This window comes from Monopterus albus, unplaced genomic scaffold, assembly GCF_001952655.1.
Source record: "Monopterus albus unplaced genomic scaffold, M_albus_1.0 scaffold160.1, whole genome shotgun sequence".
Taxonomy (NCBI): domain Eukaryota; kingdom Metazoa; phylum Chordata; class Actinopteri; order Synbranchiformes; family Synbranchidae; genus Monopterus; species Monopterus albus.
In genome coordinates, this window is record NW_018128040.1 from 430,631 (window position 1) to 458,367 (window position 27,737).

Here is a 27,737-nt window from a genome sequence, read left to right on the forward strand (position 1 = left end):
GTATGATGGGACTTATTTAATTATATATATATATATACACACACACACATACTGTACACACACTACAGCTTCACTATTTGGCAGAGGCATACAACCATGAGGCCAAACCGCTGTATATACTGTGGCCATGTACAGTGTTTCTCTGTATGGTCAACTTCATTGTGAATTGTTTGTTTTTTTAAGGCAGAACTTAATTCAGAAATGCTGCAGATCTTGCTCTTCAATTGTCTCCAGTCATGCTTTAGGACTAGCATACAAAGAAATTGATCATCTGTTAGGATGAGTTTAAAAAGTATTATTTTCTTAATCTAATTTCCTTCTCTTTACTTTTAATTCCTTCATTGCACTTTGTAAATCCTGCTGCAGTCATTGTCACAGTGAAAACATATTTTGTTTTCTAAATCAACTTCATCTTTTCTGCTGCCATAATTCGGATTCCATTCAGCTGACTCACTGTTTTCTCTCTCTTCAAGGTTTGATCTGATGAAAAGGAGGATGAGTAAATATGAAACACAATAGCCTTCTTATCTGAAGGATAGTTATTTACAAATCCAAACTGTGCAGCATATTTTCTAGTTTTCTAGCCTCATGGAATTTCACCTAGAAAACACAATGAATATTATATGGCTGCAATAAATAGTCCCAGAATTTAGCAGTTATTTCTGGCAGGGCCAACAGACCATGCAAGCAGAAAACTCACATTGTTCTCTAGATTGTACCATAGTAAGTTGTTTTGTACAAGGTTTAATTCCAAACAAATTAAAGGCACCATAATGGAAAGTGATTTTCACCCTGCTGTGTGATTCCTGTCACATTTGTCTGGTCCCCTGTATGAAAACACAGTCTCTATCCTCAGGCTTTAGATGTTTGGAATTAGAATTTTGTAATTGAAGAATTAATGGAGTAAATAATCAAGCAATTACTTAGTAGTTACAGTAATAGCCAGTTCATTCTTAAGTGAAAAGCTTTCTGTTGCAGATTAGGCCCTGTGTTGAACATACTGTAAAGACATAAAATATACAGCAATCTCACCACAGCATTCATGTTGCTGAATTATTATTTATTTATGTCAAAAAAATCAGCTGTCATGCTAGTTCTATTACACAGCAAAAATAGTTTAAAAGGCAGTTTCGAAACAATGCACTATATGGTACTCTATAAAACTTATTTGTGTAACAGAGTTCTCTTCATGACATACTGGATCACTTTCTTTAGCTCTTTGTTTGTAGCTTTAAAAACACATATTGAAAGTAGATCAGTGATTAACACTGACATTCCACTGCAGGATGTAACTCTAACACTCTCAGTGTGGACCTCATGTACTGTATTTTTTCTTCATGTTCACATTGATTTTTTGACTGTACTCCAGTTTCCTCCTACATTCAAAAACATTCAGGTCAGGTAGATTAGGGACTCTATAAATGTTTCTCTTTATCTGTGTTAGCTCTGTGACTCACTTCCGACCTGCCTAGAGTGTTTCCCTGCCTTTCTCTTAGCAAGGAAAAAAAAATCCATCTTTCTGTGACCATGCTGCGGAATATCATGCAAGAAAGAATTACATATGGTAAAAATAAAATTGTTGAGATTGTCAGTGCACTAGTGATGATGTATCCATCTCAGCATTCACAAACCTCAATAATTACTGTACTGTACATAGTGATAGTGAGCACTGCAGCTATAATTAATAAACAATCAATTGGTAAAGTCACGCTGGTGTGTCATTACTTAAAACCAAAGCTGGTGTAATTACCATGTCAGCAGTCTAACAGCTTACCTCTTCATAGATCTATATTTCCACAGGAGGGGTGTTTATTGACAGTTAATGCCTGAAACCTGCTGTAACTTTATTCGAGAAACTAATTCTTCTCAGTTGTCTCTATATGACTCAGAACCAATAAAGCTATCTGTTGTGAATTAAAATCAATCTGAAGTGTCATCTCAGGTCAATGGTGTTTAGTAATTGAGATTTATGACTAATCTGTCTTTATGAATTCAGTCACGGTATCAGGGTCATTCTACAGTATGTATGTGTATATTATGTGTTCATATCACTTTTAATACTCACAATCGGAACTACAGTTTATGGCTTTTATTTCATAATATTTCAGAGGTTTCAGTTTTATAAGTTGCATTATTTATTTGCTGTCTTGAGTTATTTTTCTTGCTCTTCATTTATACTGAATGATTGGAACCTTTTTTAATCCATTATTCACTCTGCAACCATGACAACATGAACAACTTTGAGGAATTTTGGTAATCCCTAGAGTATCATCTCCCTTAATCAAAGAAAACATGGTTTCTATGTCTACTGTTTTCTCTGGCGTGAAACATAAAGAGCTACACAAACAAATTCCCTGGTCCCATTTTGCCGCGCTTCTTTGACATTCCAGTTGCATTCGTGCCTTTGAGGAACTGTGAGTTGTAATCAGACGTTTCCAGATATCTCGGCTCGATTGAAGGACTGGTGGGTGGTGAGCTTCCTTATTATTTATGTCCCCCCAGTCTCAAACATAAATCACACAACACGGCAGTCATAGCTGCTTTTCTTCCCTCCCTTCCTCCTCCGGCAGAGAGGCAGCACAGAAGTTGGCAGCTTCATTGTGATTTTGTTTTATGTGACTGAGATTGAGAGTGTGAGGACAGTGCACCCAGAAACAGAAATGGATATGAGGCACTCCATCAGTGGTGCAAGTTTGATAGTGCCTGCAGATACACAAACTTTAAGAATATCATTTAATGAATATCTTAAAAGCTTACTTTTTGGAATTATAATTTATGTTTTCATTTTTTCCCCAGAGTATTTCAGTGGTGATGTTTAGAATCTCACATATGCATTAGACTCACACATTCAATTATCTAATGTATTTCTTCTCTCCTCTGTCTGCCATTTTGTTCCAGTGGGCCCAAATCTTCATTCCAAAGAGTGGAAGACCAGTCAATGAATTATGAATGTTAAACAAGATGACCTCCTCTCAGCAGCAGCAGATGATGCGAGGTCCTAGGTGGAACCGGGCCTTGTCCGACCCTTTGTTTGTGCTGCTTCTGGCCCTCCAGCTGCTGGTGGTGGCAGGGCTGGTACGTGCTCAGACGTGCCCCTCTGTCTGCTCCTGTAGTAACCAGTTTAGCAAAGTCATCTGCACCCGTCGAGGCTTGCGGGAAGTCCCTGATGGCATCTCTACCAACACGCGCTACCTGAATCTGCAAGAAAATCTCATTCAGGTCATAAAAGTGGACAGCTTCAAGCACCTAAGACATCTGGAAATCCTGCAGCTAAGCAAAAACCACATACGCAAAATCGAGTTGGGTGCCTTCAATGGACTGGCCAGCCTCAATACCTTGGAGCTTTTTGATAACCGCCTCACCACTATACCAAACGGGGCATTTGACTACCTGTCCAAACTAAAGGAGCTTTGGCTGAGGAATAATCCCATAGAGAGTATTCCCTCCTATGCTTTCAACAGAGTGCCCTCATTACGGCGGTTGGACCTTGGGGAGCTCAAACGGCTCTCCTACATATCTGAGGGGGCCTTTGAAGGGCTGAGCAACCTGCGATACTTAAATCTGGGAATGTGCAATCTGAAGGAAATTCCCAACCTTATTCCTCTGGTGAAGCTGGATGAACTGGAGATGTCGGGCAACCACCTATCTGTAATCCGGCCTGGTTCTTTTAAAGGGCTCATCCATTTGCAAAAGCTATGGATGATGCATGCCCAGATCCAGACCATAGAAAGGAACTCTTTTGATGACCTGCAGTCACTAGTGGAGCTTAATTTAGCCCACAACAACCTTACCCTCTTGCCCCATGATCTCTTCACTCCTTTACATCACCTGGAGAGGGTGCACTTACACCACAACCCATGGAATTGTAACTGTGACATCCTTTGGCTAAGCTGGTGGCTTAAGGAGATGGTACCAGCAAACACCAGCTGCTGTGCCCGCTGTAGTTCACCTCTCCACCATAAAGGACGATACATTGGCGAGCTGGATCAGAACTACTTTCACTGTTATGCTCCTGTTATTGTGGAGCCTCCTGCAGACTTAAATGTGACAGAGGGAAGTGCTGCAGAGTTGAAATGCAGAGCCAACTCATTGACCTCGGTAAGCTGGATTACACCCAATGGATCCATCATGACACACGGTGCATACAAGGTCCGAATCTCTGTGCTGAATGATGGCACTCTGAACTTCACCAATGTTACAATGCAGGACACAGGCACATATACATGTATGGTCAGTAATTCTGCAGGTAACACAACAGCATCTGCCACGCTCAATGTGTCCTCTACAGAGAACAGCAGCTTCAGCTACTTCACCACAGTGACAGTGGAGACCATAGAAACACCACATAGTGAAAGCTTCACCACTATTGGGCCGCTATTGGGCCCCACCCCCTCTGCTAATACATGGGAGTCTGTTTCCCCCACCTCTACAACTACCACCACAGTCCGAACACCAATCTCCACCCGCGCCACAGAGAAGACTTACACAATCCCTGTCACGGAGCTGGGTGGTGAGAGCTCACTGAACGGCTTGGATGAGGTGATGAAGACGACCAAGATCATCATTGGCTGCTTTGTTGCAATCACACTCATGGCAGCTGTCATGCTGATCATTTTCTACAAGATGCGCAAACAACACCACCAGCAGAACCACCATGCACCCACACGCACCATTGAGATCATCAATGTGGACGAGGACTGTGTGACAGGAGGCCCGGGCATGGAGGGCCACCTGACTCTGCCTCCTCTTGAGCATGAGCACCTCAACCACTATAACACCTATAAGACTGCATACAACCATGCCTCTACTATGAACTCCATACACAGCTCAGTGCACGAACCTTTGTTAATCCGGGCCAGCTCAAAAGACAATGTACAAGAGACCCAAATCTAAGACTTTTTTTTGCAAAATAACACATTACAAAACTGATGGAATTACATAAAGACATGACTGAGTGGACATTACTGACAACTGGTTGTGAGAATTGTGACTAAACATGGAGGAACAGACTCCTGTCTGGCAAATCAGTGTCAGGTGATGTTTATTCATTGACTTTGGGAATTAGGGTATGTCTACTGTTTCAAAAAGTGTCTTTACAAAACAGAAGTTATTTATTTAAAAAAAAAACTATTGTGGTTAAATCAAGAAAAAACTGTATTCTGCAATTATTTTTCCAGCCATTGATTCATGTGTATTTGTTCTTTCTTCTTTTTTTCTTATTCACATTTCATGAGATTGTTTTACTAATATGCTTTCAAATTCACTATGAAGACATTTGTAGTGGAAGCAAATTACCGTTTTGTTTGTTTATTTGTTTGTTTGTAGACTTATTAAGATGGTAGTAACCTCAATTAACCTCATTTTGCCCATATGTCAAGGAATGTAGAGCACATTAGTGTTTTTCTCCAGCTGTGGATTAAGTGAAAAAGTCTTTTGTAACCATCTGTAACTGAGATGAATTAAACACTTGTTCATTATTTTACAGTGGCTGACAGAACTGTCAGAGATAAAAAGTTGATCATAATTTACTGTTTTATTATCTGTCACATACATTACATACACATTTGGCACTCTCTGCTCTGTTATCAGTAGACTGGGGATCCTAAATGAGGGAAATACTGTATGTCCTGCATTCTGCTATTGTCAAGTCAAGACTCACTATAAGTTGTTTTAGTTAAATTGAATTTTCTTGATTAATTATGAAAGAAACTTACATTTGCTTTTGTCTTGCTAATGCAAATATAATTTCATCCCTGATCTGCACATATTTCAAATCAAGTTCCCAATTTTTTGTTATCGTTAAGATAAATTAATTAATTGCATTGAGACTCTTTTGATCTCTGAAGGTTATGATACAGCAGGACTATTAATGGGTTCTCTAGAATCAGCATAGTTATGACTGGACAAAACAAAGAAAGATGAAAAGACCACAAATCAGGGGAAAAATGTTGATCATAAATTCTGTATTTAAAAAAAAAAATCTATGCTTTCAAATGTTTCTAATGTATCATGGTCTCACCTTTACCTGACTCTGCTTTGTACTGATTTCTTTGAAGCCATTTTTTTTTCATGCTATGACGCTTTATTTCATCTGCGGTACTGAAGGACGAAGTACCGACACAAGCAGACTGATGATCTGAAGGAGGAGCATAAAACCTTTATACAGCTGTCGGAGCACATTGCTTGTCATCCATGTGCTACATTTCCACATGGGCAGTACCTGGCAGTCCCAGATTCACATCCTGCCCCTGCCAACCACAAGACCTGGCTGGCCCACAGCAGCAGGGTTTATGCTGCAAGAGGCTTTAGAGGTGAATGTGTGTGATCAGGCATCAACCAGATGTTTGGGTTGCACCTGCCTTTCTCATTTAGTGACAAAACAATTTCCATTTTGTCTGATGTGCCCGTGGCCCTTGGATGGACACAGCTCTGCAGGCATCCATACCCTGGAAACCATTTCAAGTACTCATTACAAAAAATGGTGCCAGGCACCAGAAATGCAGAGGTTAGTTAAATATTTGTCAGACACACCCGGTTCATTTGTAGCAAAAAGTGCAGTTTTTGCTCCGCTAACAGGGAAGTATAGAATGGTCAGCTCGCTGTCCTGCTTAAATCTGTTTTGCCTTTACATTATATTCAGGTATTACGGTAAAGGATTAATACAGAGGAGAATGGCTCACAAAAAGCTAATGTTGAAAATAGTGCCATGCATTTTCTATGGAGTCATCATGCATACTATTAACCTGAAAGCTGGAAGTACCCAAAATCCACAGCAAGCTGGGAGTTTCAGGCAGCAGAAATAAAGTATAATCACCTCCACCTAAACTTCAAAAATCACCTCTGCTGTCTATCTGTATGTTAAGTTAGTTTCACACACACAAAATATGGCTAAAAACAACAGTTCCATCGAAATTCCCATGCACAACACTGTCATGCTTTTGAGCTGTTATGTTTGTAGGTGAGTGCATATTACAGAGCTCTCCTCATGCTCTTCCATTGCTCAAAACCATTCTGAAATTGAGATTAAAAACAAATTTCCAAAATGTAATCAGGTAGACAAACAATTTACAACCACCTTTAAAGCCTACATGGAGTGAGTGCTTTCCTATCATATAGACACATTAAAGCCACTCTTTCGCATAGCTTTCAGTATATTTCAAGAATAGTAAAAATGAGGTACAATACTAATTCTTCCCAGTAATCCATGTCCAGGATTTGAAATCTGATCAAATTGAAAAACAAGTTAATAATCTAAGGCTGTATTCACCAGTTTCACCAGGGGTTCTCCTGTGACATGGAATTGCATAGATGATATATAATAATAAGTAATCCATGTCTTGTTATCTTTCAAATAAACATTCAGCAGTATATTTCCTTTAATATTTGCTTAATACAGAGGCAATTTGATAATATTGGCCTTGTGTACATTGCAATTTTAATTATTTATTGACTTATTTTTCTATAACATTTTCTTCCTCTCACAGGTTAAGAATTGTGGAGGCTGCTGTGGAAATTCCCATACCCTTTGGGGTGTAAATGCAAGCATCTATTTTGCGTGGCGATCCATGTATTTTTCAAGTTTAAGGGTAGATTCCTAAAGAACACAGGGTGATTTGAATGCAGACCAGATTGATAAGTCATTCCACCATATTATGGTTTTTCACCACCAGTACACTATTCCCATAATTGCACTACTGTGGAGGCATATTTGTATGCATAGGCATAGAATGACCTGGTATGTGGGATTTACTCTATTTAGGTTCATAGCAGTAGGATGTGGATCACAAGGGAGTGTAAGCATCTTTCCTTTTAGCCTTTAGTTTGAGGTTCATTGTCTGAAAATTTAAATGGTAAATTTGTTGCATTTTATTGAAGCTGTCTCATGTACGTATGTAAGATATCTAAATCCTTTCGGTCAATATTCTTTTGTTTCCACATTCTTTTATTTTATTTTATTTTTTTTTGCTGAGAGGGAATGCTGTTCTAGTGGTAGATTTATATAAAAATACATTTTGAGGGAAAAAAACAAAAAAAAATTTAAATTTTGATTTTACATGTGCCAACAACCTGTTCTCAAAATGAAAAAGAGAAACATGCTGTAAAAGAATAAAATTGATTTTCATGTAAGCATTCTTCCATTACCTTTAAAAGATATGGAGATCGATTATAGAGACCAGAATTTGTAGTTCATACACAGAATATGGTTAAAATAAACTATTGCTGTTTTTCTGTATTGTCTGATTCCTGCTTTCATCCTAAGCCACAAGGGAATTGAGACTTAAATAACAACATATCCTTATCCCTAACATTCACACACGTTTTTCAGCAATAATCATTATTTTAAGCCTATATTTTATACATTTTAATTGATTATACAGTATTATTAGCAGATCAATATAAAGTATTTTTTGATATATGGTTGTCATGCTTTATAACAATATTTAAGAAAATGATCATTCATTGTAACAAATGCAATCATAATGCCTTTTTAACATAGATATAGCTGCAATCAAACATGGCATCAGTATAAAACCAGAATCATTTTTGAACATAAAATTATATTACATGCATATAATCTTTGTATCACTGCTGCAGTGACATACTGACATGCATAAACATACAATAACTCACAAAAGAAATATAATTTGGGTTTCTGTGCTACAGTATATTACACTTAGCTTGCACATTACCCTTTAAAAATCATGTTGACAAGCAGGAAGACATCAGGAATAAGTATGTGACATAAATAATGCTGATAATAAAGAACAGCAACTGTTTAGATGTACTATAGACCTAATTTAGGAGGCAGAATTCTGTAAAACCACTGTAATACTTTGAAATAGTCTACTGATTATAGTACATCTACTGTAAGACGATGTTCTTTTTCAGCTGATACTGTAAAACCGCTTAAATTCAAATAATGCAAGTATTTTGGATATATATTTTAGAAAAACATGTAAGAACACTTGCATTTTAGTATCTGATTCCTCTAACTCAAGCCAAGTACACTTATTGACAATACTGTTATGCATATCAAAGTGATGCCACTTTTCAAATACACATCTCTGTATGATGCATACCATATTATCCAGTAAAATCCAGTCACTATACTATTTTGTTAGCTACAGGGAGCTAATAAAACTGTATTAGTAAAACAGCTTTCAGCAGAAGCCAGAAGACATACTTATGTATGCAATTTTAATTTCTTTACCTAGCATTAATGAACTGTTGTTTCACTTGGTAATTAGCCAAATAAAATAAGACTGTGAGCATCATGTGATCAAGTCATATTACAAGGTGCAAGCCAACAGTAAGCATTTGGACTCAAGAGTCAGTACAGCATTCAGTAGCAAGTAAACAATGGCTGAAACACTGGATTGATCAGTGGATTGCAAAATGCCTATTAAAAAAGAGAGAGACAGACAGACCGACAGAGAGTGAGAGAACCCATAACCTGATCCCCTGTTTTTATGAGGGACGATAAAGCAACATTAACGTGATATTAACTAAAAGTGAACTAAAAGTGATAATCCATTTTATTACAGGCCTGAATCAAGTTCAAACAAAGGTTTTATGATGCATATCATCTGGACTGATTTTATGTTGGTTTTTCTTTCCATCCAATCCAACATGTGTTGTACCTCACACATAAATTCAGGATCCAAATGTGGATCCAAAAGTAAATGCATGGATCTAGTTTTACATCAACCTCAATCAATGGTTTTATATTTAAACTACATTAAATATAATGTGAAAAAGATACTGTATCTGTAGTGACAAACCTACTGAGGATCTGCACCCAACTCAGCTCCCAACTCTCCGAGTTGTTTAAGCTTTTTTAGCTCATTAATCTTAATAAAAAGGGGATATAGTAGCCTATAAGAACTACAATACAGATGTCAGGGTAAGGTGTGCTAGTTTTTGGGTACCACATTAATCAGTCATCCAATCTATCCAATCAATCACAGACATGCTGGCAATCAAGCAGCTCACCGTCTAAGTTCTTCATTTTACTTGTGGGAAAGATTATGTGTGAGAGAGCGAAAAGAGAGACTGAAGCAAATTAAGTTTTACTTTCTAATCATAAACCAGCTAGAGCTTGCGCTCTACTTCTTGAGGAAACATTACATTACAATGTATAATGTCAACTGGTTGGCTCCTTCAAGTGTGTGACAGGTTGGTTTTCACAATAGCTGCCTATTCAAAACACAGCTCAGGGCTTGTTCCACTGGCTCCTCAATAATGCACCATTAAACTCTTCATTTTCTTATTTATCCTTCTCCTGAGGCTCAGGAAAATTAATGGGTCTTTAATTCAGCGCACTGCTTGGTTTGCTACTGTTTTTCTTATGTGTATAAAGTAGTAATGTCTGACAGAAATGGTTGAGGAGTAGCTAGGCAATTATTTTCTCCTACAGATGGTTTTGTACTGCAGATTGTTTAGTAATGATGCATTTACAAACCTCTGTAAATTCCTTTAAAGAGCTTCTTGATAGATAATAAAACTATCTGCTGTTTAATGTGCTGAACAGCAGTGGAACAACAGCCAATGTTAAAGCAGGTCAGACAGTTTGGAGCTGTAGCATTGAATGTGAATTAAAGCATATTCAGAAACTGTTGTTTTGGTGCTTTATATGAAAATATACACTGACAGGTGCATAACTAGTGTGTTCATAATTGTATCTTCCTGACTAATGCTAGATCACTCAGCGGAGAGTTGGATAAACAGGCACTGACCATCGAGACACAAACAACTGTCCAGAATTGTTCGATTATGGTGATAACCAAGACCTGGCTTCACCTTGGGACTCCTGAGGAAGCTATCATAGTGTGAGATATACATATAAAGACTTGGTCTGAGGATGCAACCTACAAGCTCCAGGACTTTGAGCACACTCAGTGGGATCTATTTGCAGGACACAGAAGATTATGCATCCTCTGTATTGTTTTAATATTGTTTTACAACTGCATTAATAATGTCACGCTGGGCAAACAGGTTAGATGTTATCAGAATAACAAACCATGGATGACCAGGGAGGTTGAGCAGCTGCTGAGGGACCACGACATAGCCTTAGTTCTGGAGACAACGATTTATACAGTATGACCATATCCAGCCTAAAGAAAGGCCTCAGAGAGACAAAAGCAGTCTACAGGAGGAAGACGGCGGGACATTTCAGTGAAGGGGACCCCCGGCATGCCTGGCAGGGCATCCAGCACCTCCCAAACTTCAAGGGCTCCAAATATCCAATTACCTGCTTTAGAAGCAGTCAGCTAGCTGAGGAGCTCAATCACTTTTTTGTATATTTTGAGGTGTCTGAGACAGAGACTGGGCCCACATCACTAGCTTCTGCCAATGACCAGGCACTTATTGTGACAGCTGAAGAGTTCAGGAGAGTGCTCCGTGGTATGAATCCCAGGAAGGCTGCTGGCCCTGACAGTATTCCAGGGAGAGTACTGTGGGTCTGTGCAGACCAGCTGGCCAAGGTATTGTGCCACCTTCAACCTCTCACTGTCTACATGCACTGTCCCCCAATGTCTTAATTGTGCCACCATCATGCCTGTTCCTAAGAAAACATTTGTCAACTGCCTCAATGACCCTCACCTTCACTGTCATGAAGTCTTTTGAGAGGCTGGTTTTGAAGCACATGAAATCGTCTCTCCCTTCAACTCTAGATCCATACCAATTTGTATATCTAGTCAAAAGGTTGACAGGAGATGCCATTAATACTGCTCTCCACACCATACTGATCCATCCGGAACATCCTGGCTCATATGAGAAATTGCTGTTTGTGTATTTTATTTCTGCATTTAGTACCATCATCCCCAGCAGATTGGTGTCCAAACTACACAGTGTGGGTGTCAACCAGTTTACATGCAGATGGATTAAGGACTTTTTAACAGATTGCCCACAAGTGAGGCTGAGGTCCCATCACTCCCCAGTCCTGGCTCTCAGCACCAGAGCCCCCCCAGGGATGAGTGTTGAGGCCTCTGCTTTACACCTTCTACACCCATGACTGTACACCAATCCATAACACAACCCCAGTCATCAAATTTGTGGACAACACTACTGTAGCAGGACTGGACCAGAACAACAATGAGTCACCCTACAGAGATGAAGTCCAAAAACTGACGGTATGGTGTTCTGAAGACAACCTGGCACTAAACCCATCCAAAACCAAAGAAATGGTTACTGATTTTAGGAGGAAGAGGGAGGGACATGCTCCTCTTTACATTAAAGGAAACATGGTGGAGACGGTCACTGATTTTAAATTTCTGGGGACACACATCTCTCAGGACCTCAGATGGACAATCAACACACCTCACTTGTGAAAACAGCATAGCAACGTCTGTTCCTTTTAAGGTCACTGAGGAGAGTTAACCTGTCCCAGAAACTGCTGCTGTCCTTCTACAAATGTTCTGTAGAGAGCATTATTACCCATGACATCCTGGTGTGGTTCACAGGCTGCACTGTGGCTGAGAGGAAGGCTGTGGAGAGAGTGATTAAATCAGCTGAGGATATCATAAGGACTCCGCTTTCCTCTCTTGCAGACACATACAGAGCCTGATACCTGCAACGAGCCACAAAGATAATCAGAGGCCCTTTTTCACCCTGGGAACCACCTGTTCACCCGCCTGCCGTCAGAGAGCCGCTATAGGTTTATTAATACCCGCACCAGCAGACTTCAACAGCTTTTACCCACATGCAATAAAAGAATGGAACTTTAATGTGCAATAATCAACTTTTTTTTACTGTTTTATGCTGCTAGACACTACAGTTTAGCTGGGCACTGAGAAGCTAACAGCATTTAAAACTAATTATCTTTCCTAACCCATGTACCTACCTATGAAGGGGTTTATGGGTAAACGTACGTAGTTGATGAGACACACCTCCAGAATCTCAAGTGCATATTGTGCAGAGCTGCACATCCTGCACACCGTCTGGTTGATCTTACTTGTAGATGCCTGCTAATTGGTTTGCTAACAGGTACTAATAACTATGAAAACACTGGAACAAATTTCTAAATTTGTTGCTAGGATGACTACCTATTCTCAGTATAAATGGTTATTTTCTCACCCAAGAAAACATCAGCATTTAATAAAGTGGCATAATACCAGTCCTAGGACAAATATTATTACAGCTTTGAGCCTGGCTTAAAATTGTTGCCATTTCTGTTTTCTGACTTGTTTCATGTTTTCTGTACTTAGTATTTTGAGCACCCCTTAGTCAGAATGTTAATGTTCACACAAGTATAAAAGGAACAGCTGTGCACCTGTCTCCAACTCACAGACACACAGGTTTGCATATGTGCAAATCTGTCTTAACCCTAACACCAATAGAGATTGATGAATATTGCCCTTTGGCAAAACAGAAGTACACTTTTTTTAAGCAGTTATGTATTCATGGAAAACCTCCACCTATGGTCAGACATCTCAGTAGAGACTGTACTCATCCACATTTATAGTTACCAAAGAGAAGGTACTCATCCAAACAATTTTTACCTCCAAGTTATAGTAAGAATTACAGTCAGAATTTAAACAAAAATATAATTATATAAGCCTTATGTTTCTTTTAGCTTGCAGTCACAATAAGACAGCTTGTGGAAAGAAAAGACAAAACACAAGGTGAACCAGAATGTTGGTTATGTTTTATGGTAAGGGACAGCCTGTTAGCTACTCCTTATTTTCAGAACTATATCATCATGTGAGGGCTGAGAAGGATCCAAATTGTAATAGAAGTTAGATGCCTCCAGCAAGATTTACTTCTTGCAACTGAGGTACTCAGCAGTGCAGTGAGACTAGGAGAAGAGTGGTCGCATCATATCAAAGGCGAGGAGACGAGGCGACTGTCATTGAGAGCAGGTAATCACTTCATTTGTCATGTTGCTCTTAAAGTCACTTGAAGAAAGTGAACAGCTTGTACCACGTAAGGTTGGTGGGTTCATCCGGGCTGAACTTGTACATGCAAATTTCACTTCTCGCTGCTCCACAGGGGTGAGTGAACAAGCCTGCAGAGCCAGTTAGCACCTGGAGCATGTGTTACAAAATGTGTGGAATATGTTATACACTATATTATTTATTTTTCTCTGTTTTTCAGATTCTGGGGAAAAGTCTTCTTATGTAGATTACTTGCCATCACAGTCCTTCAGAGCAAAGCAAATTGCAGAAAACAAATTTCCAGTAATGAAAAGAAATTAGTGTATTTGATTAATTCAAAACTAAATTAATTCATACACTAATAAGTGTGTCCTTAGGCTTCAAATGTGAAGCACTCTCATGGACCTGAAATTGTCATTAGCTCACTGAAACTTTCAGTAACACAGTGGACCACAATACATCTGGTCCTCTATTAAATTAACTGGCTTTGTACTTTGAGGATTTGTGGCGAGTCCCCCTACATAAGAAGAACTACTAAGAATAATTAAAATTTATAACTTGTAGTTTTCAAGGAGATGGAATCTTAGGATGCATGAAGTGCCCTTGTGGTAACATTTTGAATAGTAGCTGATATGCAGAAATAAGGGTAGAGCTCACCCCTTGGGTGGATCACTTGTCTCATGCATAGCTCCACAGCCAGCGGACAGCAACAAGAGTAATTATAGTCACAGTGTTATCGAGTTCAACAGTATATAGTTGGAATGCTAAAATGTTTCTGTGCAGTGTAACAGCAGCACAGGAAAAGCCAAGGTCCACACAGCAACTTTTTAATGGCTAAAGACATCAATGTCAGTGCAGGCGATTGATATGTCCGACAGCAGCTTCTGTCCTGTAACCAGGACAATGCTGTTAGAGGATAACAGAGTAGAGCAGAGTCACAATACAGCTACTGTCACACATCTGCTCTCTAGGAGTGCTCAAATTAAAAAAAAAAAAGCTTTATTTTCCTTATAAGGAGAATGACTTTGTAAGGGTGTTTTCTCGAAGTCTGAATTTACCAGCAATGCGGCAAAGGAACCAAGCAGTTGTATACATATTCACAAAAAATAATTTATGCAGTTTACTTTACCTTGAAGGACAGTGATGGGTAGCCCACCATATAAACACAGACATTCACTCCCTCAGTCTTTGTCTGATTCTCTTAAATGTACACATATGCAAACATGAACACAAAATACTATAATAATAGCCAGGCTTTGTTCTGTGTGGGCGATCACTGGAGGCAGCATCAGCTGTGGCAGTGCTCTGTCTGTGTTCCCGTGGAAACTGTGACAGTGGAATGCTTCGACTGACCCTGTTTAGCAAACCGAAAATATGCACAGAGCCCCTTTCCTCGCAATTTGCTCCTTTCACAATCTATTATTCCAGTATTCCAACTAAACATTTCAGATATTTCCTTCATATAATTAAACCAAAAATTACTGCATATTCATTGCACCTTTCAGGCATGTATATTATAAAACTACATGAAAAAATAATACATTACAGACAAATAGACAAAATACATATTGTAATTATAGTAACAACAAAAATTAATTAATCAAAGCCAAATTAATAAAATAGTAGAGCAAAACAAATAATAAAGAGAATTGATTTATTTTACTATATACAATGAGCCCTAAGCTGAAACATCAAGTCTTGGTTCCGTTTGAAACATTACAGATTGTGATGTTCACAGATACATTGGAAAGCTACTCCAGAGATAAGAAACACTGACTTGTTGCCCCGCTACAAGTGTTGAGCCAGAGAACATGGGCTTCACATTTGTAACAGAACTGTGCATTTCTCTCAACCTCTGTGTCACTTTAACAGGAATCTTCTTAAAATGCTGACCGGTTTCCTTTCATATTTGACAAAATAAAAATTATATATTTCATTTTATATTGGTTTGTTGCTTATACACATTTTCGTAAGCTTGGTGCCTCTAATGCATATATCTAAGAATCCAATATTTATTGTATTAAAATGAGCCTACTTTCTGATGTGGACAGTATTTATAAATTGGCAAAAGGAATCGAACTATGGGGCTTGATTACATTGTACCGTATTTGACTTACACCGCTGGCCTTTTACAACATTTTGTTATGTTTGGACAAACATTTTAGTTTTGGGCATATCATCATATGTGTATCAGTTTTCAGAATAACATGTCAATTCATGCAATTTGGCTAATAGAGGAGATTTAGAAGATGTGGTCAGTAAATTTATTTTCAGTCAAAGCAATAATTAAAAATGACTATATATAGACGGCTAATGTGCTAAGTGTGTCCTCACACTAAACTTAAAACTCACTCTGGTCCTTGAGCAAATATTCAGGTGCATTGGGGGTAAAGGGGAAACCCTGAGTAATGTATTGTACGGTAAATGGGTCATTGCTGGAAAAGCAATGATTAAGAAACTGAAACAGAAAGTAAAACTAAAACACAATATCAATTTTTAAAATTTGTGCATGCCCAATGACCTTGAATATAACATTTCATTTTGCAGAAAAGGCACATCTGCCTGCTGGGGGCAGTAACAAAACACTGGGCAGCATTGATCAAAGCCAGAGTTTGAGGAGGAACTGCCTGTAGCAAGTCGGTATTAAAACGTTTAGCATAAAATTTCAATAATTTGAAACACAGCCATTATTAAATTAATATTTTTCAGTAAAAAATTGGGCTTCAGTATGTGCCAAAATTGTACAGCTAGGTTCCAGCAAAGTCATAAATACTATACATTTAATGTTCTCATTCTGTGGTTGTCTGCCCACTGCCCAGGGCTAGAATGGCACTTATCCAGAACCTGGGATCTCTGCAGATTAAACCATTTGTTCTTCATCATTGCTTGCTAATGTATATGACAATTATAAATGTAACTTAAATGGGTAGTTTAAACTGCATTATTATTGCATTTCATGTACTGGGTGCAAATTTAGATTGGCCGTTTCCCACTCCACAAGGTGCTGGCATGGGACCTAAAGGTGTTTGGTAAGTTCCAAACAAAAATGACAAGGAAAGAAATGCAGTTTTGCTAACTAATTACAGTAACACTGTGCATTAGCTAAGATAAATACATGGATGACTTGCATGGATGGATTATAAGCAAGGCAAAGTGTTGCTGGGTATCATATTCACTCATGCTAGTCTCTGATCCATAGAAAGCATTCAGGTAAATGCTACATCATGTGTATGTCACTTTAAAGTGACAGGAACATGAATAGGTTTGACTAATAAACTCTTCGTGTCTTCTGATAAGCTCCCTAACAGCATGTAGCTGTTTTTAGCATTATCCTACTAACACTAAAGAAAAATATGAATCCATTAGTCATCTGAATCTTTTGAGACATGGACACCTACAATAATGAACTTTTTACAGTGATGAATTATTCAGGGATAACAATTTAACTTAAATGGTTCTCAATATGTGTGCATAATACCCCTGCATAATGATACACTGAGTGATTTGATACTATTGGAGCTTATTGCCAGTGTAAGGCTAAGGAGGGACAACAACAGAGAGATTGTGGTGGTGTTATGACTTGTAATGATGACTGACAGAGGAGGTGCTTGAACTTTCCAAGAGACATTGTGCTGGATCTCCATAAATTTGGGCTCAGTGATTCAAAATCAGGTGCAAAGGAATGGCATGCTTTCTTGTATAATTTTTTTGCAAATGTGTTTTCTGGCAGCTACGACAGTCCAAAGAAAAATCTGGATATCAATGTTATCTTATGCCATACTGTGCACTGCACACTACCACTACAACCTTTCTGACATTTTGCCTTGAAGTTCCAAGACACTGCTGTACAATTGGCTGACATCAAATGCAACACAAATATAACTGACACAGACAACTGTATCCATACTGCAATGTGGGCACTGCAGGAGTTTTTGTTTGTTTGTTTCTTATTATGTGTTACTGTATGTGACAAGTACACTATCGATAACTGAGTTGCACATCTGGCATTGTGATGTTAGTAGTAAGTTAGTGTCTCAAATGCTTAATACTCAGTATCTTAATATAACACCTGGAATATAGAATTTTTGTAAAGACAACAGTAACACACACTTTTTAAGTAGATATGATATTCATGTATGTGAACAGTTGCCTATTCACACACCCAGAAGATACACAATATTATCACTGGGCTGGGAGCCATGCGTGTCTGGAAACTAGTGAGAGTAAACCAAACAGTAAAAAAAATAATTTAAAAAATTATAATAAACAAAAGAATACTGTTTTTTCACATTTTTGCACATGCATCATTTGCATCATCATAATCCACATAGTGAATTGCATCATGCACTGACTTAGATTTTATTACATTTCAGTGTTGTATTACATAATTTTGTTACAGTATTTGATGAAGCATACTACCAGTATATTATAGACAGTTATTATAATGAGTATTAAAACCTGCCATATAACAACAAAAAAACAAAAACTTGAGTGCACCCTCTCATGATATGCTAAAACTCATTCCCTGCTACAACACTACTTCAGCTAAGCTCATCACAGAGCAGTCTGCTTATGACATATACATTATATTTGTTTAGCTAAAGCCTTTTTTAACATACAGTTGTAGAACAGTGAGCCTGCTGCAACTGGAAAGCATTCATCCGAAGGTCAAGTCTCAAGAGGGAAAATTCTCATAACTTTGCCAATTCATTAATTTAACGTTCAACACAGGAACAAAATGATGAATTTATAAATGAAAGGCTTTTACATTCCTAGAGGAATTCCTTGAAATGAAAGTGAAGTAAACCTCTGACTCTTTGTATAAATGCAATTATACTATTGAAACGTTTTTCCCCACAAAATACATCTCCAGCTCTCCAAATATGTTTTTCTTTGTCCCCAAAAAAAGCACACAAAAGCAAAAGAGTACTAAAAGCATTCCTGAGAAGATACAGTCACACTAACCTCAGTTTGTGACTTTCTTGTATTACATACATTCGAGTTGCAGAGACCCTTCCACTGATACATGCCAGCTGTTTTAACCCTGACCGTCTTATGACAACATATGCAAATTCTGAAGGTATTTCCTGAAGACTACCCATAAACTTTTCTAATGACGCAGAATCAAATGTAATCTGGTCCAATCTAGGAAAGATATTATTTCAATCAGCTTCTTGGATATGTCTATTCTTCCCATATCAATGAAGATAGCGACAGGAAATGACATCATCACGCTGGCTGTTTTTGTATATGTCAAGCTGCCTTCATAAATCTTCTACTGTATATGTCTTTTTTAGAACCCTTTACAATGTAATAAAAATAGCAATGTAAATAAAAATAACAATGTACAATTTCAGGTTTTAAAGTAATACCTCCCTTTTGAAATACAAAACCTAATTAGGTAAATGCACTCTTGCTTCAACATGAAACATTACATACAGTAATGTATGTATTACCTACAGTACACTATGTATTACATACACTACACTACCACTTTCAACATGGGAAATTGGCCTAATTATGATCTACAACACAGATAAGCTTGACTAATAATGCAATGTGGTTGTAATTCTTCTCCACAGTGAAAAGTGCATGAATCAGTATTGAAGCTATTTGTGTGCCCAAACCTATTACCACAATGACCAACTCCTACATAAACTGGAAATAATTTCCAGCTCCAGTTTCATTATTATTCAACTGAAGAACAGAATGAGATCAGTTCAACTAATACACCTATACTTGCTCAAAAGCCTTTGCACTGATTCCACTTCAGACTGCTCGCGCAGGCCACTGGTTGTAAATGGTGGCTAGGGGTGAATTATTTTACCACTTGCTTCTTGGAAATGCAGTGTGTGAACTCCCTTCTTGGGAAACAGATTTTTAAAATTATAAAGACAGAAGAGCAGCACTCTAGAACTGCAGGAAATCATGGGTTTTCAATTTTTCTAATGAAAATAAGCAAGGTTCTGCATAAAATCTATATTAAATGCAGTAGGTTTTTGTTTAATAAAAGAAGTTTTACATTTCCACAACAGAATTGGGAGAAAATCTGTACAATCCATGTAAGAACATACTTTATCATATAGCAAACATTACAAAATCAAAACAGACACAGACAGAACAACCTCTCAAAATGGAAGTCCGGTAACTCACATGAGAACATTGCTCTGCCTCTGAGCTAGTACACTAATAACACAGTAGAGTAAAATGTAATATATACAGAGTAATATAAAATATACAGTATATTGTGCATGGAGGAAAATGAAGGTGTTATGATTATTTTGATATTCACGATATTTAAACATACATTTCATCATCTACTCCTTTATCATATTATATGTACAGAACGACGGTGTGATGACTTTGCCATACCCAAATAATACTGAACAACGGTGTGATGACTTTGCCATACCCAAAACAAGATGGCCTTCTAGTTGATGCAGAAGAGCAGCTATAAATGGACTTAGTACAAGGTTAAACTGTGAATGTTTAGCAATCATGACTCAGGCTAGATGCTCAGGTGCCAGTTGCAGGGGGGCTCATCTATAGGGTATATGTTAAGTGATGTAGTGGAAAGACTTAATAGTGATGTATTTGATCACACTTTATCAGTACAAAGTGTTGGATATAGATGCTCACTCATGGGTGGAAAATTCTGGTCTGTATCTATAAAAGATGGAATCCTGCACTGATATCTTACAGTCTATGGCATTGTCCAAGGAAAACTAATTAACTGATGCATTCCATTTCATCAGGATCTGAGGAACCATACATCACATCACACTAAGGGGGACAAACAAAATACAGTACTCATGTAAATTAAAGTTCCGGAGAGCCTCTGGCTCAGGATAGACCATTTTCATTTCTGTATTAATTTAATTATTCACAACCTTTTATCAGCCAGCTGACTGCTCAGCCACAATGAGCAAAGTGTCAATACTTAATGAGACAATGTCCATGACTTAATCAGAAAAATATGTCCCCTTATATTCTCCCTGAAATCAAGGGAGAGGGTCACTAACTGCATAATATGTAAAACTGTGGAGACAGTATATGGACGATCATTACGATTAATAACAATAAAGAACACTGACTTGGTCTGTGCTGTGCAAAAGCCAACTAAAATGCCAACACAATAAAGTATGTACACTGCTGCAAAGAGTAGCAAGTGGCAGTCACTTTATCCTGTACCTTTACAAATCACATATGTATTCCATGGTAGAAGATCCTCACTTTACCCTAGCTGGTTTTTTTTTTTTAGTCAGAATAGGCTTTACATGCAGCAGTGAACAATCTGGATTATAGTGAGCTTTCTTTTCAGTGAATGTAAAGGTAAACTAAACGAGACACTTAACACAAATGATTAAGAGCAGAAACTTCTGTTTATACAAATTGCCTTGAAAATCCTGCAGTACCCCGACTATGTAAAATATAAAAAAGAGAAGTAGATCTCACTATGTGATTTAGACTGAATAGTCACCCCAGTGCATGCATTTTAACTTCTTAATATTTCAGGTGTTTACAGATATTTGGATATTGTGAGGGGTTTGGCAAGCAGGACTCTTTTTTTAATTGTTGAAGTGACCATGGCCAGTATATGATAGCTAAGAAGAGGATATAAAGACATTACTCCACTCCCACCTTTGCTACTGGAAGTGAAATATGCTGGTGGATTTTGAGCAAAAAACTAATTCAGGGAGCATCAAAAATCCTGCAACAGATGCTGTCAAGAACGTGAGATGCATCCTGGCAGAATGTCTCATATTAAGACATGTAGCTCTTTTGGTGAAAATCACAACAGATGGTATATATGAGGCTTACAGGAAACCAAATGGTGTATTACAGGTCTTTAAATATAAGATAAAATAAAAATGCATTATGTCCAATCAATTGCAAAAGGCAGGAAAACAATTTGCTTTACAAAGACAATTCAAAAAGCAAAGCCAATGTACAGTATAGCTTCTTAATAGACAGAACAGTGACACAATCTTCATTGTTGTTTGTGAGTTATAAGGAAGTTAAATAAAAGTAATTTGGTTATCACCAATCATTCCAGACCTTTAACCTTGAATGGAAATCAAATTTGGACCAGACCCAGACACTAAGATAATTTCTACAGTTCTGTTTGAACCCTCAGGTACCTGTGCAGGCTCGGTTTGGAAATCCACACTCTAGCTTACATACAGTACATTAGATATACCCATTTCAGTGTCTACTAGCCTTTCTGGGTCAAGCTCCCTTTGAGTACTGATAAACAAAATGCCTTATAAATAATTTATGTACATTACACTTTCATTTCCCAAATAAAGCCACTGTTCTAGCAGTTATCTATGCAGCCATATGCATCAGGTCAATGCTTGCTATCCTTTTTTGCTCAAGTCTTTGCTTATACCTGGTGCTGTGTGTTTCTGTAATGGGTACAGAAATGTCAGTAATAATTCTATTTTCTTATTTTATTCCATCTCATTTGCTATTTAGAGGCATGTTTACAGTAAAATATTATGGTTTATTGTTTCAATGTGTTATTGCAATAATTTAAATCAAATTGACAATAAGGGGTGAAAATGATATGCTGTCTTAGCATTTGCAGGAAAACTGTAAAAGGCCTTTTCCAGACACACAGGATTTGACTGCACCAACACCAGTAGCCTTTATCTCTACACTTTTCACAGATCTATGCATTTAAACGGATTTTGTCTAGGGCAATTATCACTCTTAAGGCAAATGTTAGGCAGACAGATGAAGTGGAACAGAGACCTGAAACAACATTGCCCAGAAGTAGTAAGCTGGAGGAGGGAGATTTGACTGGAGAGAAAAGCAGAGAAGGAATGAAAACGAGTTTTTTTTAGCTGAGACCAGCAGCCAGTATAAGTAACTGTGATGTGGTCAGGGGGGGTCCCAAGAATTTTAAATCACTTTACTGAACATGGCCTTAGCTGCAGGACACCATAAGCCTTATGGTTGCTTTGAGCTGAGGCGTCACTATTTCATACCAGTGACCCGGGGTTTTCATCTGAATTTCCTTAAGCAGACATATTGGCCTAATTCACTATAAACTGCAACCAGTGTTATCACAAATTACACACCTTTTTAAGTCATTTTATGAGTAACAGAAAGAACACATTGAAATCAGAAGCAGTACAAACCTGATCTGAATCACAGAATGGGTTGTAAATTCATATACAGCAGTTTAGTCTGGGTATACAATATAGCTATGTTAATTCAAACCTTTTGAATTGCTGTATAAATTAGTTGCTCAAAATTAGATTTTCGAAATTCCTAGTAACATTATGTGCATGAGCAATTACAGAATACTTTATGGAAGTTCATTCACTCTGCTAGCCTCTGCCAGACAACGTAAGAGCTTTTGTAGAAAGATGAAATAATGGGGTTTTCTTTCTCTGTGCTAAGAAAAATAGGTATCTACTGCACTGACTAGTCAAATTTAAGTACACAGGTATAAGCATAATGACTTTATAAAGAGCTATTGTCAAAGCTCAGCTAAGTGTTAATAATTACATTTTCTATTTCCATGTTTCATCTGATTAACAGATGGCTTACAATAAAGTATAATGTAAACTTTCACAGCATTATTTACATCAGTACAACATCTGAGTTGTACTAATGAATCTGCTGCTGCATTTCTCTTTTAAAGTAAACTTTTTCTTATTGACTAATGTATTCAAATAATATCAATCAATGTTAAGTGACTGAAACTCAAGTCAACATTTCCTGCACATTAAAAAGCATGCGAGAGTGAAGGAGCTAGACAAGTCATTAGTGATCAGTAGTAATCCTTTAAAAATATTAAGTATGGCACAGCAGTGTTTTGGTTTGTACTGCCAGGCATATGTCAGGTATTGTACTGTACTTTCATGTGGTAATGACATTCCAAACACCAAAAGAAGGACTGTAAAACAATGAGGTATTGTTAAACAAAGACTGCATCTAGGGGGTGACTTAGAAAGATACTATCCATGGTGGTTAATTGTCTGATTGATTAATTGATAGACATCAATGACACAGAAGATTTATATGCAAACTGAAGGACAGAGGATATCGACTTTGTGATGTTACTGTAATACAAATCAGCACATTGGGTGACAAAGCATCTGTGTCACTTTTTTGATGTAATTTGTAATCCTATGTTTTCTTTAAATGTTAGGGAAATGTTAGAGTATTTTAAATGTTTTATTATGTTTTATTAACACATTTTAAGGTAATACATATTACAACAAAAAAATCGGAACATTAAGCCTGATTTTATAAACAGATCCATATTAATTCACGATCATTATAACATAAAAATAATAACAAAGAACAATAATGAAAGGGATGTAACTGAAAACATTATCCACATGTTTTACTTTTTTGTGTAGGAGTTTACACTTTGTTCATGAACACAAGCGTTTCAAAAAACCAGCAACATTCTGCCCTTGGCTGAGGTGGAAGAGTTGAATCAATAAAAGCAAAATGCAACAAAGTGCAGTAGGAACAGTGACCAAATCATCATGAATTGACATGACATATGCTATGTGACCACTAAAACTTCTCCTCCACTGAAGAGACAAGATATAGTGTGTGTTATAATGAGATGTTATATTTGTAAAATTAATAACTGGCACAAACACATTTTCATCATGTTTTTTTTTTCTTTTTTCACATTTTGCAGTTTGATTTCTGCTGTTTTAATTATGCCGTTTATTTGTGCCCTCTTCTTCTGCGAATTTCAATGAGCCAACTCTGACTATTTGTATAACTATATTTAGCAAATGTTCTTAAAGCTCAGTTAAATGTGTGTCACATTTAGAAGAAAACCTAGTTTCTCACAAAAATGTGACATAAAATAAAATAATGTTCCAGATAGATAGATGTTATAAAAAGCCACCATGAGGATGATGATGATAGTGATGATGATGTTTATTATTATTATTGTGTTCTGTTTTGACATGACTAGTGTTGGATATAAATAAATAAATAATGCCATTAAAAGATGTAAACAAATACCAGACAAGTCACTGCCATTAATTGCCTAACATATTGAGCTTTGGAATATCTGACTGGTCGCTACAGTTAAAACAATAGTTTTAAATATTAAAAATATATCTTTTTGGGTTCCTTTAAAACCAGATAATGCCACACATCTAGTTCTGTGCTCAATGAGATCAGAAGGAAATATTAAACAGAGAGAACTAAGACAAAAGTAATGACTGCACAACAAGAGAGCTCGCTGAAAGATAAATGCTTGTTAACTTATAATTTCCAGAGATGAAAATGCCCACCTGTTAACATGAGTCACTTTTGTTTTAGCCCTGCACTTCCTGATAATGCACCTGCTTGGGCTCATTTCACAGACTGGAGCCTCCAAAAGACAAAACATGCAGGTTGCATGATCAAATGTATACTTTCCTCTATTATCCTGAGATTAGCAGCATATCCAAACTGCTAGCAAGAACAAACAATGATGTATACCTTACTTCCATTATTTATATCTCATCTTTTCATTAGTTTATGGTAGGATATGCTATGTTTATTTATGACAAATCAACTGAATGTAAACAACACATGGCAAATACAACATGCTCATGTGATTTCTCCTAACTTTGTTTGATGGTAAAATTCAGCTGTGGGTGTTTAAGACTGCAAAGACTGCTAATTTCACTGCCGCCTCCAAATTCCTGCAAAAGAAGCCTGCATTTCTTAGCTGCATTTGCAGGAGTCTTTAAAATGGGACAGGTCTTGTCAGTCTAGAAATGTGGAATTTAGAGGATCCAGGCCAGCGCTGCAGCTGTCAATACTCTCCTCCCCAGAGAGGGGATGGGGGTGTAGAGGTGATTCTTTGCACAGCGAGCTTCTAGATTTGTTCTGCTATGCTGGCACTTAGAGCTCTCTTTCATTTTCTGATCTACTATACAAAGACGTCCTGAAATGAGGCAATTTGCTGATCCAGGACTCCATCAATTCTGGTCTTGCTTTACTATTGTTAGGCAGACAGCTGTGAGGTCTGTGGGATATTAGCTGGGTGTAGCAGCACTTTGGAAAAGGAAAGAGTACAGAAAACACAAAAAGCAATTAGAAAGATAAAAGACAAGGTACTTGTTCACTTGGCACTTGTTCTGTCTACTGTTGTGTTCATTTTCATATACTGTGCTCTACCCATTTTGTTGAAGGTCCTTGATTAAAGTGGGTCAGCCAACTAAATGTGGAGCAGAGCCCAGTGTTCCCCAGAATATACAATATACAGTAGGCCCAATTGATCAGCCTGGACCTCAGATCCATGCACATTCTGTCAGTAACTGAAGAAATTGAACTGAAACTGGGAAGTCCAGTTGGAGGAATATACTGTATAATACTCACAGTCAAGATTTTACAACTCTGCAAAGTTATCATGGTGGCAACTGCTTTATCTTTAGTCATGGGAATGGGAAATGACAGAAAGACACTAGCTGCATTCAGACACATAATCATAATCAATATAGTACTTGGCCTTTCGCTGTCCCATACAGGTGCCCCATACTGTAAGTCAGTGGCCTTCTCTGAAAGCTCTGTTGCATATCAGCACACCCCACAGTCACATTACAGCACCTGTATGCGCTGACGCATCCCACTGTACTTCTTTACAGATTAATGGCAGTTGTTGTAAAGTAGTACAATATGGCCTGTAACTTTGAGAAAAGAGAGGCATCAAGAAGAATTAGTTAAAGCAATGCTCCAGTGTCTTTATTGTGGATGACAGAGCCATCTGGTTTTCAACCTGCATTTACAGAAGCAAAAGCTTGTTTCAAAGAAAGTTCTACCTCAAAGAAATACTGAACAGGCCTTCCAGGCTTTGACCTATAATGTACTGAAATACACACAATACACATTTGTTAGGCTAGCAAAAACGCAAACATATGCTACCCTTCTAGCAATAGTCCATGGCTCATTTCTTGGTTGACAGCAAAGAGATGTGCTTACACCTGTTTACACTAATAGATAATGGTATGGCTGCTGGAGAATGGGATGGGACTGACTGGTAAAGTTTGGCTCTTGATAAACAGAACAGCATTTTAAGCAGTACAGGCAAGTCAAAAGCTGATGACTAATCAGCTTACAAAGGCTCGACAACATCGATGGCCAGGTTTCATTATGCATCATATTTCACAGGCAGATACAGGAAATAAGTGGAACTGCTCTGTGCCTATTTTGGCATTACTACATTGATCTACTGAGCCATAAAATAAAGCATCACAGCCAATCTGCCACAAAATGTGTCTTCATAAGCATGTGACTAATCATATGGCACCTTTAATGAGCATCGAAGCCTTTAGCTTATTGAAATCAGTGTTCCAAGCCTGCTCACTCCCAGTGACGGGTGGATTGTGAAGGGAAGAACGTGTTAAAACTGTTAAGTAATAAAAATAAATAATAATAATAATAAAGAAAGAAAGAATAAGAAGGAATTGCATTTTTTGGCATCTTTCACAAACACTCAAGGACTGAGCTCGATACAGAGCACCCGAGGGTCCTGGTACCCATGATGCTGAGCCTAAAAACATAAACAGACAGGAAAGTGAAAAGGAAGACTATAAGATATGAGAAGGGACGTGAGGATGGTGGGGGTTTTGTGTGTGTGTGTGTGCGGTAGGGAACAGGGATGAGGAAGGCCATGATGTCGGTGGACTTGGTGCTGGTAGTGATGCTTGCAGCAGCATTTTGTATGATTTGGAGCCAATGGAGAAGGTGTCACCAGAGCCTGTATAAGATCTTGAGTGCAGTGATATGGAAGGGCAGGGCTTAGTCTGGATATATTGCATAAATTGAAATACACAGTGCATAAGACCCCCCCCCCCACCTTATACCGCTAACTTATTGTGGTGGAGG

The 27,737-nt window shown here is 37.8% G+C and overlaps 1 protein-coding gene and 1 long non-coding RNA gene across 5 annotated transcripts in view; one reads left to right on the plus strand and one right to left on the minus strand.

The window, feature by feature from the left end:
- Positions 1 to 5,730, plus strand: part of lrrc4ca (leucine rich repeat containing 4C, genome duplicate a) — a 152,241-nt gene extending 146,511 nt beyond the window's left edge. For all 4 annotated transcript variants that reach the window (XM_020615207.1, XM_020615206.1, XM_020615209.1 and 1 more), the window contains one exon: positions 2,899 to 5,730. In XM_020615207.1, coding sequence (XP_020470863.1) covers positions 2,950 to 4,893 — 1,944 coding nt within the window. In that variant the 5' untranslated portion in view covers positions 2,899 to 2,949 and the 3' untranslated portion in view covers positions 4,894 to 5,730. The remainder of the gene's footprint in view (positions 1 to 2,898) is intronic.
- Positions 3,138 to 27,737, minus strand: part of LOC109968729 (uncharacterized) — a 184,812-nt gene continuing 160,212 nt past the window's right edge. Inside the window, exon 3 of the long non-coding RNA XR_002276166.1 lies at positions 3,138 to 3,198. This is a non-coding gene — a long non-coding RNA (uncharacterized LOC109968729). The remainder of the gene's footprint in view (positions 3,199 to 27,737) is intronic.